This window comes from Monodon monoceros, unplaced genomic scaffold (genome assembly GCF_005190385.1).
Source record: "Monodon monoceros isolate NGI ecotype Baffin Bay Population unplaced genomic scaffold, NGI_Narwhal_1 Super_Scaffold_21, whole genome shotgun sequence".
NCBI lineage: Eukaryota > Metazoa > Chordata > Mammalia > Artiodactyla > Monodontidae > Monodon > Monodon monoceros.
This window is the reverse complement of record NW_021703778.1, coordinates 56,294,624-56,307,997: the sequence shown is the minus strand read 5'-3', so window position 1 is coordinate 56,307,997 and position 13,374 is coordinate 56,294,624. Positions and strand designations below refer to the sequence as shown.

The 13,374-nt window shown below is 40.3% G+C and overlaps 1 protein-coding gene across 5 annotated transcripts in view; it reads left to right on the top strand.

Moving 5' to 3' along the window:
* The window catches only part of MYO5A (myosin VA), a 187,159-nt gene that overhangs the window by 142,345 nt on the left and 31,440 nt on the right, over positions 1–13,374 (top strand). For 3 of the 5 annotated variants that reach the window (XM_029236767.1, XM_029236768.1, XM_029236770.1), the window contains exons 28-31: positions 1,879–2,106; positions 7,172–7,272; positions 10,968–11,048; positions 12,845–13,043. In XM_029236767.1, coding sequence (XP_029092600.1) covers positions 1,879–2,106; positions 7,172–7,272; positions 10,968–11,048; positions 12,845–13,043 — 609 coding nt within the window. The remainder of the gene's footprint in view (positions 1–1,878; positions 2,107–7,171; positions 7,273–10,967; positions 11,049–12,844; positions 13,044–13,374) is intronic. The other 2 variants (XM_029236772.1, XM_029236771.1) reach the window with 1 other exon arrangement.

Genomic DNA, 13,374 nt, shown 5'->3' with positions numbered 1-13,374 from the left:
CAGGTGACACACTGCCTGGGTTCAAATGCTAGATCTGCCACTGTATGACTGTGTGCAAATTCTCCTTTCTGTGCCTTGGTTTTCTCATCTATAAAGTGGGAATAATGATAATATGTATCTTATAGGACTGTCATGAGGATTATATGAAGTAATTCATGTAAACTGCTTAGAATAGTGCCTGGCACATCATAAGGACCCAACGAATGTTGGCTGCTGTCATTACCTTCATCATTTTAAAATACAAGCACTTTACACATCAGCCTTAATTTTTAACAACCATCCTGCAAGTTAGCATTTTAATTCCCATTTTATAGATGAAGCAATTGACACTAAGAAGTATAAGTAACTTCCCTGAGATGACCCCACTAGAAACCGACAGGAATGGAATTTGAACATTGGTATCTCTAGCTCCAAACCCCATGCTCTAACCATCAAACCCCACTGAAACTATGTGTTTGTAGAGAAAGACAGTTCCCAAGTATTAGCTCAGTGTTTCGAAATGTCCCTGGTCCATCTGCGTCAGCGTGACCTGGTAATTTGATGGAAATGCAAATTTACGGGCCTCACACCAAACCTATTGAATCAGAAACCGTGGGTGTGGCACCAAGCCATCCGTCCTCCGGGTGATTCCGATGCACACTAAAGTTTGGGAAACATGGCATCAGAGCTTAGGTGTCGAAGTAAAGACATTCGTACGTTTTCAGAAATAGCAATACGAATCTGATTACCAGTTGGTAGGAGACTGGGGATAGGAAGGAGCATTCATTTTCACGTTTGAATGGACTAATTCATGAAAGAAAGTGTTATACATTCTTAAGCTAGGGGAAAAAAGGACTTTAATTAGTCTTACTATAACATGTTGAAAGGTCTAATATGGTGCTATAAACCTAAGATTGCTTCTCTGGAAGAAATGGTAAAATATTTTATCTTTGTGTGGAAGTGTCTCACTTCCACTATCATAAAGCCTTAATGTCATGTGCTAAATAAATCAGCATGGTGCTTTTAAATGCCAGTCTGCTTCACTATTTCCCAACCAGCATCCTGTGACATTTGTATTTTAGGGTCAGTAAATAGAGTTTAGCGGCAGATCTCTATTCTGGGTTCCACTGCCGTTGGTTGAGCAGAGCCTACAAAGGGCAGCACTAACTGGTGATGGGAGGATGGCTGGTAGTATGTGGAAGTATGGAGATGGTAAAGGATGTGTATGTCCATCTAGATGACTGAAGGAAGAGGTCGCCCATCCTCTCCTCCTGCTTCTCAAGGCTTCCGCCAGCAGCTTCACAAGCATGTCACACAGGAAAGAAGTTTCAAAAATATATTGTTTGTTGTTACTGAAACACTATAGAGAATTTTATTAGTTTAAATGCTATGTAATTTTTAAATTAGAAGCTAAAAGCCTAAAATTTCAGTGGTCTTTCCCCTCTCCTTTACAAAAGAAATAAGAGGGTACTACTCAACACTTCAGGGATCTGCTCTCTGAACCATTCATTGGAAATAACCTGACCATTTGGACCTTCATATTTGTGCTTGTATTTGCCCATAAAGAAAACCTGGGCTTCTTAGTACTGAGATAAACTCACCCCTTAGGACTCAGCCTTCTCTTCAGGCCTGTGACCACACCCTGGGCAGCCTGGAATAAATTTGATTCTGGAATTTAGGTTGATGAAGCAAACTACCATTCACCTTGCTCAATTCCACTTGACGTTGACTTTCTTAATTTTAAGAGCAGAGTTCCCAGTAGAACCAGGGGAGCCATTCACTAGGGGAGCTCTGGCGATCTTTTCCAGCAGAATTCTTCTACTATCTTAGGGAAGGATGAGTATTCCAATGTAAAGTTGAGGATGACAGTGATGAACTATTCTTTATCTATTCATACAGCGTCAAGAACTAGAATCAGAAAACAAAAAACTGAAAAATGAGCTGAATGAGTTACGCAAGGCCCTTAGTGAGAAAAGTGCCCCCGAGGTGACCGCTCCAGGTGCCCCAGCCTACCGTGTCCTCATGGAGCAGCTGACCTCTGTGAGTGAGGAGCTCGATGTCCGCAAGGAGGAAGTCCTCATCTTGAGGTCTCAACTGGTGAGCCAGAAAGAGGCCATCCAACCCAAGGTAAGCATGAGCAAGTGGCTCAGGTGGGTGTTTGGGGACTGGCCTCTTTCTTCATACCCTTTCCCTCCAATTTATTTATTTATTTATTTATTTATTTTTGCGGTACGCGGGCCTCTCAACTGCTGTGGCCTCTCCCGTTGCGGATCACAGGCTCCGGACGTGCAGGCTCAGCAGCCATGGCCCACGGGCCCAGCCACCCCACGGCATGCGGGATCCTCCTGGACCGGGGCACGAACCTGTGTCCCCTGCATCTGCAGGCAGACTCTCAACGACTGTGCCACCAGGGAAGCCCTCTCTCCAATTTATAACAAAGCAAACATTTAAGAGCATTTTTAGTCTAATTGAGGATACCATCATTTTTGGGGAAAAATCTCAATGTTGTTTTAAAACTGTTGCAAATACCAATTGGAGTGAACAAGAAGCAAATGATATCCCAAATGCTCTTCAAAGTTTCACCGCTCACTCATGAGCAAAAGGCTTTTAAAATTAATCGTTTTTTAGTAATCTGGTCATGATAAATTTTGATCAAAAATACAATTCTATTAAATACAAAAATCCATAAGTTGTCTTGCTGTGGGAAGGCATTAAATACAATTTAAAATTATTTGTTGAAAATAGCCTGTTTAAAGATAGGAAAGATAACACATGAAAAGGTTAGAAATGAGATCAGTGAGTAGAAGTGACATGGTGATGATTTCTGCTCACTTCAAGAAGTTCTGTTTAATGGTGGGAGTTGTCCCAGCTAGGAGGGGCTGTGTTTAGTGATTCCACAGAAGGGACCCAGGCTGAAGCATATAGATGGCCCTTTGAACGCCTTCCCTGACCTCAGATAACTTGAGATCCAACTGCCATGTGTTGGTGAGAAATGGACCTTTTAGTCATTTGACATCGGGGGGAATCTGAATAATCATCTTAAAACCTGGTTTTTGTCCCTACCCATGTTCATGAAGCAAAGTGTTACCAAGAATTAGGCAATCAAGTATCCCAGCTGCATGACCTGCCACATAAAAAATGACTATAAGACAGAGAATGAAAAAAAAAAAAAAAGACAGAGATGACACATCCCATATGATTTCACTTAGTATGTGTGAAATCTAAAAAACAAAACAGAAACAGACTCATAGCTAGAACAAACTAGTGTTTGCCAGAAGGGAGGGGTTTAGAGGGTTGGGTGACATAGATAAAGGGGATTCAGAGTTACAAACTTCCAGTTATAAAATAAATAAGTCACAGGGATGTAATGTACATCATAGGGAATGTAGTCAATGATATTGTAATAACTCTGTATGGTGACAGATGGTAACTAGACTTATCCTGGTGATCATTTCATAATGTATAAAAATATCAAATCACTATATTGTACAAATGAAACTGACATTGTATGTCAATATAATTCAATTTTTAAAAGACTATAACATATAATGAATGGGATGCCTGAAAGATCTGAGAGCACTTCTCTTAGAAATGGTAGTTCTGGGGCTTCCCTGGTGGTGCAGTGGTTAAGAATCCTCCTGCCAATGCAGGGGACATGGGTTCGAGCCCTGGTCCAGGAAGACCCCTCATGCCGCAGAGCAACTAATCCCGTGTGCCACAACTACTGAGCCTGCGCACCTAGAGCCCGAGCTCCGCAACAAGAGAAGCCACTGCAATGAGAAGCCCGCACACAGCAACGAAGAGTAGCCCCTGCTCGCCGCAATTAGAGAAAGCCCGCGTGCAGCAACGAAGACCCAACACAGCCAAAAATAAATAAATAAAAATAAAAGAAGATTGAAAGCCTCCAAATTTTGAAAAAAAAAGAAAAGAAAAGAAAAAAAGAAACGGTAGTTCTGCATGTGGTTAAGATACCATACCTGGCACATAACATTTGTATTTGATAACGACAACTCACACCTGGGATTGGGCCTCAAGAAACAAGCCTCCCTCTGCATGCTAGCTGGAACAGAGTCCAAAATTAGAATTCCTTTCTCTGGTTCCCTGTGATGAACTAATATTCTAACAAGAAACTTTAGTAAAAGTCAGTAGAAAGAAAAAGAAAAATGAACCAAGGGGTATAAAAACAATCCAGCTCACAAGAGCACATAGCTTTGGTACCTCACACTGTCACCTACCCAGCTCACATACTCCACGTGACAACTTATCTCCAGCGCCTAATGGGCTGGCCCTGTCTAACCAAGGTCCCTGCTCTCCAGGCTCCAAGCCTACACATAGCATCAGCTTGTTTTCTCTTAGGAGAAATGCCCAGGACACTGACTAAGCCCTTTCAAACCCAGGGCTGTTTATCCCACTCCGTTTCTAGTCAAGAGACACATCATTTCACAACTCCTTTGCAAGCAAGTGGTAAGTGATATCCCGTGAGCCAGGTGATGATCCAGCCCAGCCAGCCACATCTAGTTTACGTGCTCCACCTCCACAAGTGTTCGGGAGGCTTCACTTGGACAAATGACCTCCTACCAAGGCGTTACTGTTAACTCTCACAGACCTGGGATAAGAATTTTACCATAATACATTAACAGGAGGTTCATTTTCCTCATACCCTCACAAATACTTTATAATTAGAAAAATCAAAACAACTCAAAAGAATTTCAAGAGTCTGTTCCTGACAATTAAGGGTTGCCATTACATAAATATATATTAATGTCCACGTCATGCCAGTTCCATGGATAGTAATTTACATACAGACTTAATTTTAGGAGAAACAAACTTGGTTGTTTTCACAGTTAGCTTTTATCTGTTTTGATGAGGACTCAAGATGGAATTTATTTGTGGAACTAAGGGTTTGTTGTTTTCTCCATTTGTTTCTTGTGCCTGCTGACTTGTGATTTTCAGGATGACAAGGTAATTATATTTTTTTTAAATTTTTAGTAAACACTTCTATTTAATCCTGATTTTTACAAGTATCCCCCAGTTTTGCAGTTGATATTTTCTGGCCAACAAGTCTATTTTGATATTTACAAATTAATTTCCTATTTGACCCCCTGCTATTTGAGAAGTCAGTGGGAAAATAATGGATGTCATAGGCTCCAGTCTGGATCGCAGAGAGGCCTCCATGACTTTTGAATTCGTAGTCAGCTCTGTGACTCATAGTGGTAGTTATGGCAGGCCATCCACAAGCGGGGGAGGGAAGCCCTTAACTCGGAGCACACTCCAAAGTGCAAGCTCTCCCATACTCTCATTTCTACGAGCTGTGGGTTTGTTGGCCAAGGGAGAGGAGGGGCCTGAGGAGCTGAGCATGCCCTTCTTGGGAAGAGTGGGATTTTCCTACATGGCGCAACCCTTTCAGAACTTCTGGTCCTGTCTTGGCAGGGACTCTTTGAGCAGTGAGTCAGGAACTTCCTAGCGCTGGCAGTCCAAGTCTGACCCCATGCCCAGCCCCTGCTTCTTAGCTATGATAGGCCAGATAAGGGAAGGACTGGCTACTTTCTACTATCTTTCCTTTGGATGAGTTCATTAGATCTACTTACCTAATTTACTAAAAGTTAAAAACCAGATCATGTAGGTCCTCAGATGTCAAAGAATACATGTAGCGTTATTTAACATAGAAACTGGCTCTTTGAGTTACTATCTAAAACTTAAAAATCTGAGTATGGTCCTTTATAGAGTAGAAAGATTTTCTGCCTTTCAATAAAAGAGAAAAAGAAATTTTCTATGAAATATGTACTAAAATATTTATAAAACATACCTAGAATATTTATAAAAATGCTATATGTGGTGCTTATGGGAAAGATTTTTAAAACCAGTAAAGCATAAGCTCTTGTTAATAGCTCTTATCAGATTATATTTGGTCTTCTCTAAGTGTGCATTTATAGACTCACAAAAGGACAGCATTAGGATAAAACTGGGATTTTTTTTAAAAAAGGATGTTTTTTATTATAAACACTGGAATTCAAAAGCGAGTATTCGTAGGCCTCTAGTTGACATTAAAGTTATCTTGGTCTCTAAGATCATGATATTTGAAGTGTATTCTATAATCTCCACTTCACTGTGAGATCTGGCTTTAGAGCAAACGTTGACTAAAGGATCAGACATATACTATTTAGACAAATAGAATGGGCTCTTGGGTTCTAAAGAGTATTATTCTTTAGAGGCTATAGAGCAGTTGTTCTTATTGTCTGTTCTTGCCCTGGTTTAGGAGAGAGAGAGAGTGGCTGAGTAGAGGCAAGATTTTGAAATTACATTGGTTGTCAGACAGATTACACCAAAAAGGAAAAATAAAAAAGGAAGTAAAAATGTTAGCAGAAAAGTCCTTTCTATGCAAAATCGTTAGTAATTCTGACCTGCCAGATGTTGATTTCAAAAGCTTATGTACCATGCTATACTGTAACAGAGGAAAAAAGAATTGAATAACAGCAGATGGTAGACATTTCCAAGGAGCTAAATCCTTCCCATTTATATATATCTAAAGATGTGAGGAAAAAAACATTTAATTTTGCTGAAACACATGATCTGAACACCACTTGTTTTGTACTGAGTTGTTAATGGAAAAATGAGCTTTATGTCAAACTTTTCGTGTTTATTAGGGCATTTGTTTTGTTATAACTGGTCTGGAAGTAGAAGAAAGAACAGCTTTGTACATTGCATTGAATACTTGGTGTTCTTGCCTGGTTATTGTTTTAATGCTGTATATAGTTTATATCTATATGTATATTTTTTAAAGTATATATACAACATTAGAATAATAACCAGGCAAGGACACTGAATATATATATATATATATTTACACTGTGTGTGTGTGTGTGTGTGTGTGTGTGTGTGTGTATACACACAGTGTTTTACACACAGTGTAAAACACATGGGACCCATCAGTGATTTTATTTACTCTAGAATCACACCATCTTTGTAGTAGAGTGTTAGGGATTCTCAAGAGAGGGACTGGAGGTGCCTCTTCCTCTTAACTGCCTGTGCCCCACTCTCTGTAGTTGTACCCGGGCTAGGGCAGATGCTCTGGTGGGGCAGAGGTGTTGTAGAACACAGAAACCCCCTATTCTGGAGGAAAGAAAAATGTTGTATGAGGTTCAAAGCTTTAGAGTTAACACTTAATGTGGAAATGTGTCTTTTCCCCCTTCAGAATACAATGACAGATTCCACAATACTTTTAGAAGATGTACAAAAAATGAAAGATAAAGGCGAAATAGCACAAGCATATATCGGTTTGAAAGAAACAAACAGGTAAGTTGATGTTTCTTTTATTCATTTTGGTTTAATCATATTGATCTTTAATCTTCAAGCCAGCCTCTTATACAGTAAGTCCAAGTGTTTATGCGTTGTTTTGTTAGACATCAGCTGACCTTCAAAGGGGATCCAAGGTTTCCAATATATTCCCAGTTAAAATCTCATTTATAATAATATAAGGTAGCATTACCTTATATTATTATAAGAGGTGAGAGATGGAAAGGAAAATATTCTTTACATTAAGGGAATATATTTCTGTATATTTAGGGTCTTAGCCTTGAGAAGAAAACCAGTTGCTTACTATACAGCTTGGTCTATCTTGGGTAGTCACTTCCATTTGTTATTCAGGATGGTTATTGTGAAAGTTTGTAGGGACAGCTGCAGCTTTCAATAATTGAAATTTAGTGTGAAGAGAAGTGATGAAGTAGCAGAATCACATCTGTGTTGGCCATGTAATTCTAGAAGGGTACCATGACTTCTAGGATGGGACCCTGATATATGAGACCAAGTTTTTGTCACGTTTCCTAAGGTGTTCTGAGAAAATTCTAACCTTGGTTTCATCTCATTTACTCATGAGTGAACTTGTAGATGGCATTTAGCTCCGTCTTAAGAGCCTTGGGTGGGCTGAGAGTACAGATCTGCAGTCACTAAGTGACCAAACTTTCCCAGAAGTTTTCCCTATAGCTTAGAGTATCACAGCTCATTGCTGGAATTCCTCAGCCTTCCTACCATTCCTGCTTCCCAAAGAGCCTTCATGCTATTGAACTCTGAACTTAAAAGACTACATGCTTAAAAGAACACAGCCAGTGATGATAACAGAGATTTATCAGTGTACTTCTAGGTCTCCTGGTGCGTAATGTCAGGATTGGTATACAGAAATACTTCACAAACTAAAGAATATTACCATGCAAAATGTAAGGTACTTACTACCTTCTTTTATGGGCAAGAGTGGAGAATGCTTATAAAAGTATTTGGTTAAACTTAAATTTTAATTTATGTATGTAGGTTGTAAGCATATCTTATAGCTAAGAATGTGTTAGTATAAAAAGAGCTATATTACATTGTTCATCCATCCTCTCAGCTGTTCGGTCACCAGATATGTATTGCATGCCTGCTTCATCCCAGGCCCTGTGCCACACACTGGGAATATAGCAGTAAGCAAGATAAATACAGTCCTTCCTTTCACAGAGTTTTATAGGCTGTTGGGGAGATAGCCAAGATAATTTGGACTTCCCTCCAGTGACAGGAAGGAAGTCATTTTTTTTTTTTAATTTATTTATTTTTATTTTTGTCTGCGTTGGGTCTTTGTTGCTGCCCGCTGGCTTTTCTCTAGTTATGGCGAGCAGGGGCTACTCTTCGTTGCCATGCATGGGCTTCTCATTGCGGTGGCTTCTCTTGTTGCGGAGCACGGGCTCTAGGCGCGCAGGCTTCAGTAGTTGTGGCTCGCGGGCTTAGTTGCTCTGTGGCATGTGGGATCTTCCTGGACCAGGGCTCGAACGCGTGTCCCCTGCATTGGCAGGCGGATTCTTAACCACTGCACCACCAGGGAAGCTGCTGAAAGATTTTAAGTAGGAGAATGATATGATGAGATTGGAATTTTAGAAAGCTAGCCCTGGCTTTTATGTTAGAGAATAGATTGTAGTGGAACAAGATTGAGAGCATAAAGACCAGTTAAGAGGTTACCACTATAATTGAATGACTGATTATAGTGACTTTGACTTAGTTGGTAACAGTTGGGATTGAAGAAAATGGGACACTTTGAAAGATACATAAGAAGATGGGGTGTGTAGCCTTGCAGTTTGTTGGCTGTGTGGGATGGGGACCGTGAAGGGTAACTTTGCAGTGTCTGCTATGGATACTTGGTTGGATATAGTGATGCCAGTTTGTGATCCTGGGTCTGGGATGTGGGGAAGTACAGGAAATGATCAGTAGATTTACAAATATTTAAGGAGGTAGGAAGACATCCAAGGAGAGAAATTCATTAGGCAGTTGAAAATATAGGTCTGGAACAGGAGAGATATGTAGGCTGAGATGTAAATATTGAAGTCATCAGCATGTAATAATACAGTTGAGACCGTGCAAATAAATCAACTCTCTAGGGATAGATGGTAGATGGAAAATAGAAGAGCAATGTCTGAAATTTGTTTTATGTAAACATCGTATCAACAAGAGAAGTCTAGGGGCTTCCCTGGTGGCACAGTGGTTAAGAATCCGCCTGCCAACGGAGGGGACATGGGTTCCAGCCCTGGTCTGGGAAGACCCCACATGCCGCGCAGCAACTAACCCCGTGTGCCACAACTACGGAGCCTGTGCTCTAGAGCCTGTGAGCCACAACAACTGCAGCCCACGCGCCTAGAGCCCGTGCTCTGAAATGGGAGAGGCCACCACAATGAGAAGCCCGCGCACCGCAACGAAGAGTAGCCCCTGCTCGCCGCAACTAGGGAAAGCCCGCGTGCAGCAACAAAGACCCAACACAGCCATAAATAAACAAACAAACAAACAAAACAGAAGTCTAGTAGGAGAAGTAAGAACCTGGGCTCTGGAGTCACATAGCCCTGGCCTTCACCACTTGCCAACTGTGCAACCCCTGCAGGTATCTTACGTCTAAGCCTCAGTGTCTTCTTCTGCAGTGTGGCAAATGATATATATTGGGTTACTGGGAGAACTAAATGAAATGGTACATGTGGAAGGTTGTAGAATGGTGTCTGACACTTGACAAACAGTCAAAAATATTATTTTTATACCCTCAGTAGAAAAAAAACTATAACCAACTCTGTCAGTTTTGTTAATTCTACATACTTTTAATAAAATGTGTCACACTTCTAGTAAAAAAGAAGTTTCCCCAGGTCTTAAAATTAATTTTTGACACAACAAACCTTTTAAAAGTTGTGTCATGAAAGCTGGGAACTTTGGACATATACTGGCTTATAAGTTACTCCTATAAGAATTTTAAAAAATAATTTTAAAAATACAAAATCAGATTTTATTAAGCTAAAACAAATTCCTACCCAGAAGACTTAAAACTTCATTTTGAAATGAATTATGAAAATTGCCACATGAAGACAGTAGCTGAAATTTTCATTCTATATGTACATGACTATTTTGGTTAGTCTCTAACATAATATGTGACATATAAGATCACTCTGCTAGCTGAAGTGGGAAGCAGCCACATAGCACAGGGAGATCAGCTCGGTGCTTTGTGACCACCTAGAGAGGTGAGATGGGGGAGGGTGGGAGGGAGCCGCAAGAGGGAGGAGATAATGGGGATATATGTATATGTATAGCTGATTCACTTTGTTATAAAGCAGAAAATAACACACTATTGTAAAGCAATTGTACCCCAGTAAAGATGTTAAAAAAAAAAGATCACTCTGTTAGCTGAATAAAATGTTAAAAATAGAACCTCCTTCTTACCTCTTCAGTCATTTATTATTTTGCAGGAAAAGTAGCTCTAGATGTTGATTATTTTGTTTTAATTTCTACACATTTACATGTGATGTTACATGTTACCCATTTTTTAAAAAAAATTAACCAAAAATGATTTTTGTGGTAACATCTTAAAGTCATCTGTAATTAATAAAAGCAGTCCTGTTGACTTAATAAAATATTGAAATATCACATGCTGCTCTTGACCATCATCATCTCATTACCATCGCTTTGTGTTTTGCATTATTTTTCCTTTTGCATGGAAGATCATCTGCTATGGATGGCCATGAGTTGAATGAGGATGGAGAGCTGTTGCTGGTTTATGAAGGGTTGAAACAAGCCAACAGGTTATATTTGTCTCCTCAAAATGGAATGTTATTAATTTGTTGTTTTTCTTACTAACAGTGGCCTCCGGACTTTAACTTCTGTATTTCTTATTCATTAAGTGTCTTCCTGGGTAAATTTCAGACACTAAAGTTTGTGAATATCTCACTAAAAGTGGAAGAAATTCCAAACCTCTCAACTGGAGCCCAAGCTACTACTGCAGGAGAGATTAATACCTATTACTTAGTGGTTTCTTGTTTGGAATAATGATCAATTTAAAGGATATATGTGCCTGAGCAATGTGTCTACATTCTCATATATTATGATCATGCTGCCTAACAGCAGTGTTAAGCAGTGTTAAGTGCACGATTTGGCATTCTGTGTGGTTATTGTGAAATTCCGATTTATGAAACCGCAAGCAAAGAGGGTTTCCTGCATTGCTACAGTTCAAACTAATCACCCTAACTCAACATGTTAAATATGTTTAGGGGAAAGCAAATGAAAATGAAACAGCAGCACCTTTCTAACACAGACACTCATCTCCTCTAGTGAGATTTGTGTCTTAAAATCTCTTAAAAATGCCATTTTAGTGATAAATTTAAAAAATATTTAGAAATATTTAATTTTTAATATTTATATTAAATATTAATATATAAATATTTAATTTTAAAATATTTAGACTCTTTGTTCGAGGGGCTTCTACTTATTCTGCTTTGTTCTAATCACAAACCATTGTCATTAACTTTGTGGTGTTATTGGTTCAAATCCTTTTGAAATTTTATAATCATTAAAATATTTTTAGTCTGCTGTTAACTGTTTGCTTGCAATGGCATCAGTGTTTCCCAGCATTTGATAACAAAGGGGGTTCGAATAAAAGAACATCTTTGCTTTCTTCATGTTAGTTAATTCCTATCCATAACTTTGTCTTGGCTTTGGAAAAGGGGGTGAATGTAGAAATGGGGGTGCCTGGTGAAGGGAGGATGCCAGTTCGCTCTAGTATCCTCCTGCCCTAGACTACTCACGGCGCAGCTGACTTGTATGTTTGCTCAGAGAAGCAGTAGCTGCTTTGTTGGTCCCACTAATATTGATGTTCTAAAACCATATCTTGTTAGGATTCTGTTACTGGTAAGGAAGTTTATGGGGAAAGAGAAAATGACAGATTTTATATATATATATATATATATATATATATATATTTATATATATATATGAAATTTCAGAGCTATCTGTCTGGATTTGGGTAAATCTGTATGTATTTCAGAGTAGCACTGCAGCCTTTCTGCCCTTCAGAGATAAAAGTAGAAAGTAAAAATGGGACCCTGGTCATACCCTCTGCCTGGAATTAGTAATGCTGAAAGTCTTCAAGGCATATTTAATTAGATGGGGCATTTGTAATCTTGCCCTCCATAGTGCGGTGATTTTGTGACGAAGGTACTAGCTTTGCCAACTTTAATGCTAGTTTGTGAATGTAGTAAGCCAGGTTCTTTAACCTATGTCTTTTCATTGATTGATCAATTTTTAATTGATTGATTGATCATCATTTCCTATGAACCTTTCAAAAGAGCTAAAATTTTCCTGTTTCTAGGGGCCTTTGAGAACTTTGTAGCAGGGTCCACAGTTCAGAAAGACACAAATGTGAGCACATTTGTTTCCATTTCTGGCCCTTGGTTGAGTTCCTAGACTCTAATCAAGTCAGAAGCTACACAGTCACTACAGAGCCCCCGCTTTTCTGCCCTTGCAAGTGAGCATGGAGTCTTGCACCCTTCAGGCAGGGACCCTGGTGTCACCTCCCTTTCCTACTCGTGTGGCTTCTCCGCAGGCTCCTGGAATCCCAGCTGCAGTCGCAGAAGAGGAGCCATGAGAATGAGGCCGAAGCCCTCCGCGGGGAGATCCAGAGCCTGAAGGAGGAGAACAACCGGCAGCAGCAGCTGCTGGCCCAGAACCTGCAGCTGCCCCCAGAGGCCCGCATCGAGGCCAGCCTGCAGCACGAGATCACCCGGCTCACCAACGAGAACCTGGTAAGGGAGGTGCCAGGCCACACTCCTCAGCACGCAGGCCCTAGCCCTGCAGGGCGGCCTTCCTTGCTTTTTGAGCAAAATGTCTTTCCTGACTGGGAAACACTCACTGCCCCACACTTGTTCCCCTCTTTCCCTATCAGGGACAGAGTAAGGAAAATAGGACTATGTTGGTAGAAGTGAAAAAGGCGTGTACTTGGGTTGTTTCTCACAGAAGGCTCTGGTGCATCTCAGCATCCTCAGCCCTCACTTGGAGGGGCTGGAAGATATCGGCCGACTGTGTGCTGGGCTTTTGATATCCTCAGGAACTCAGCTTCCTCCACGTCAGCTGCAG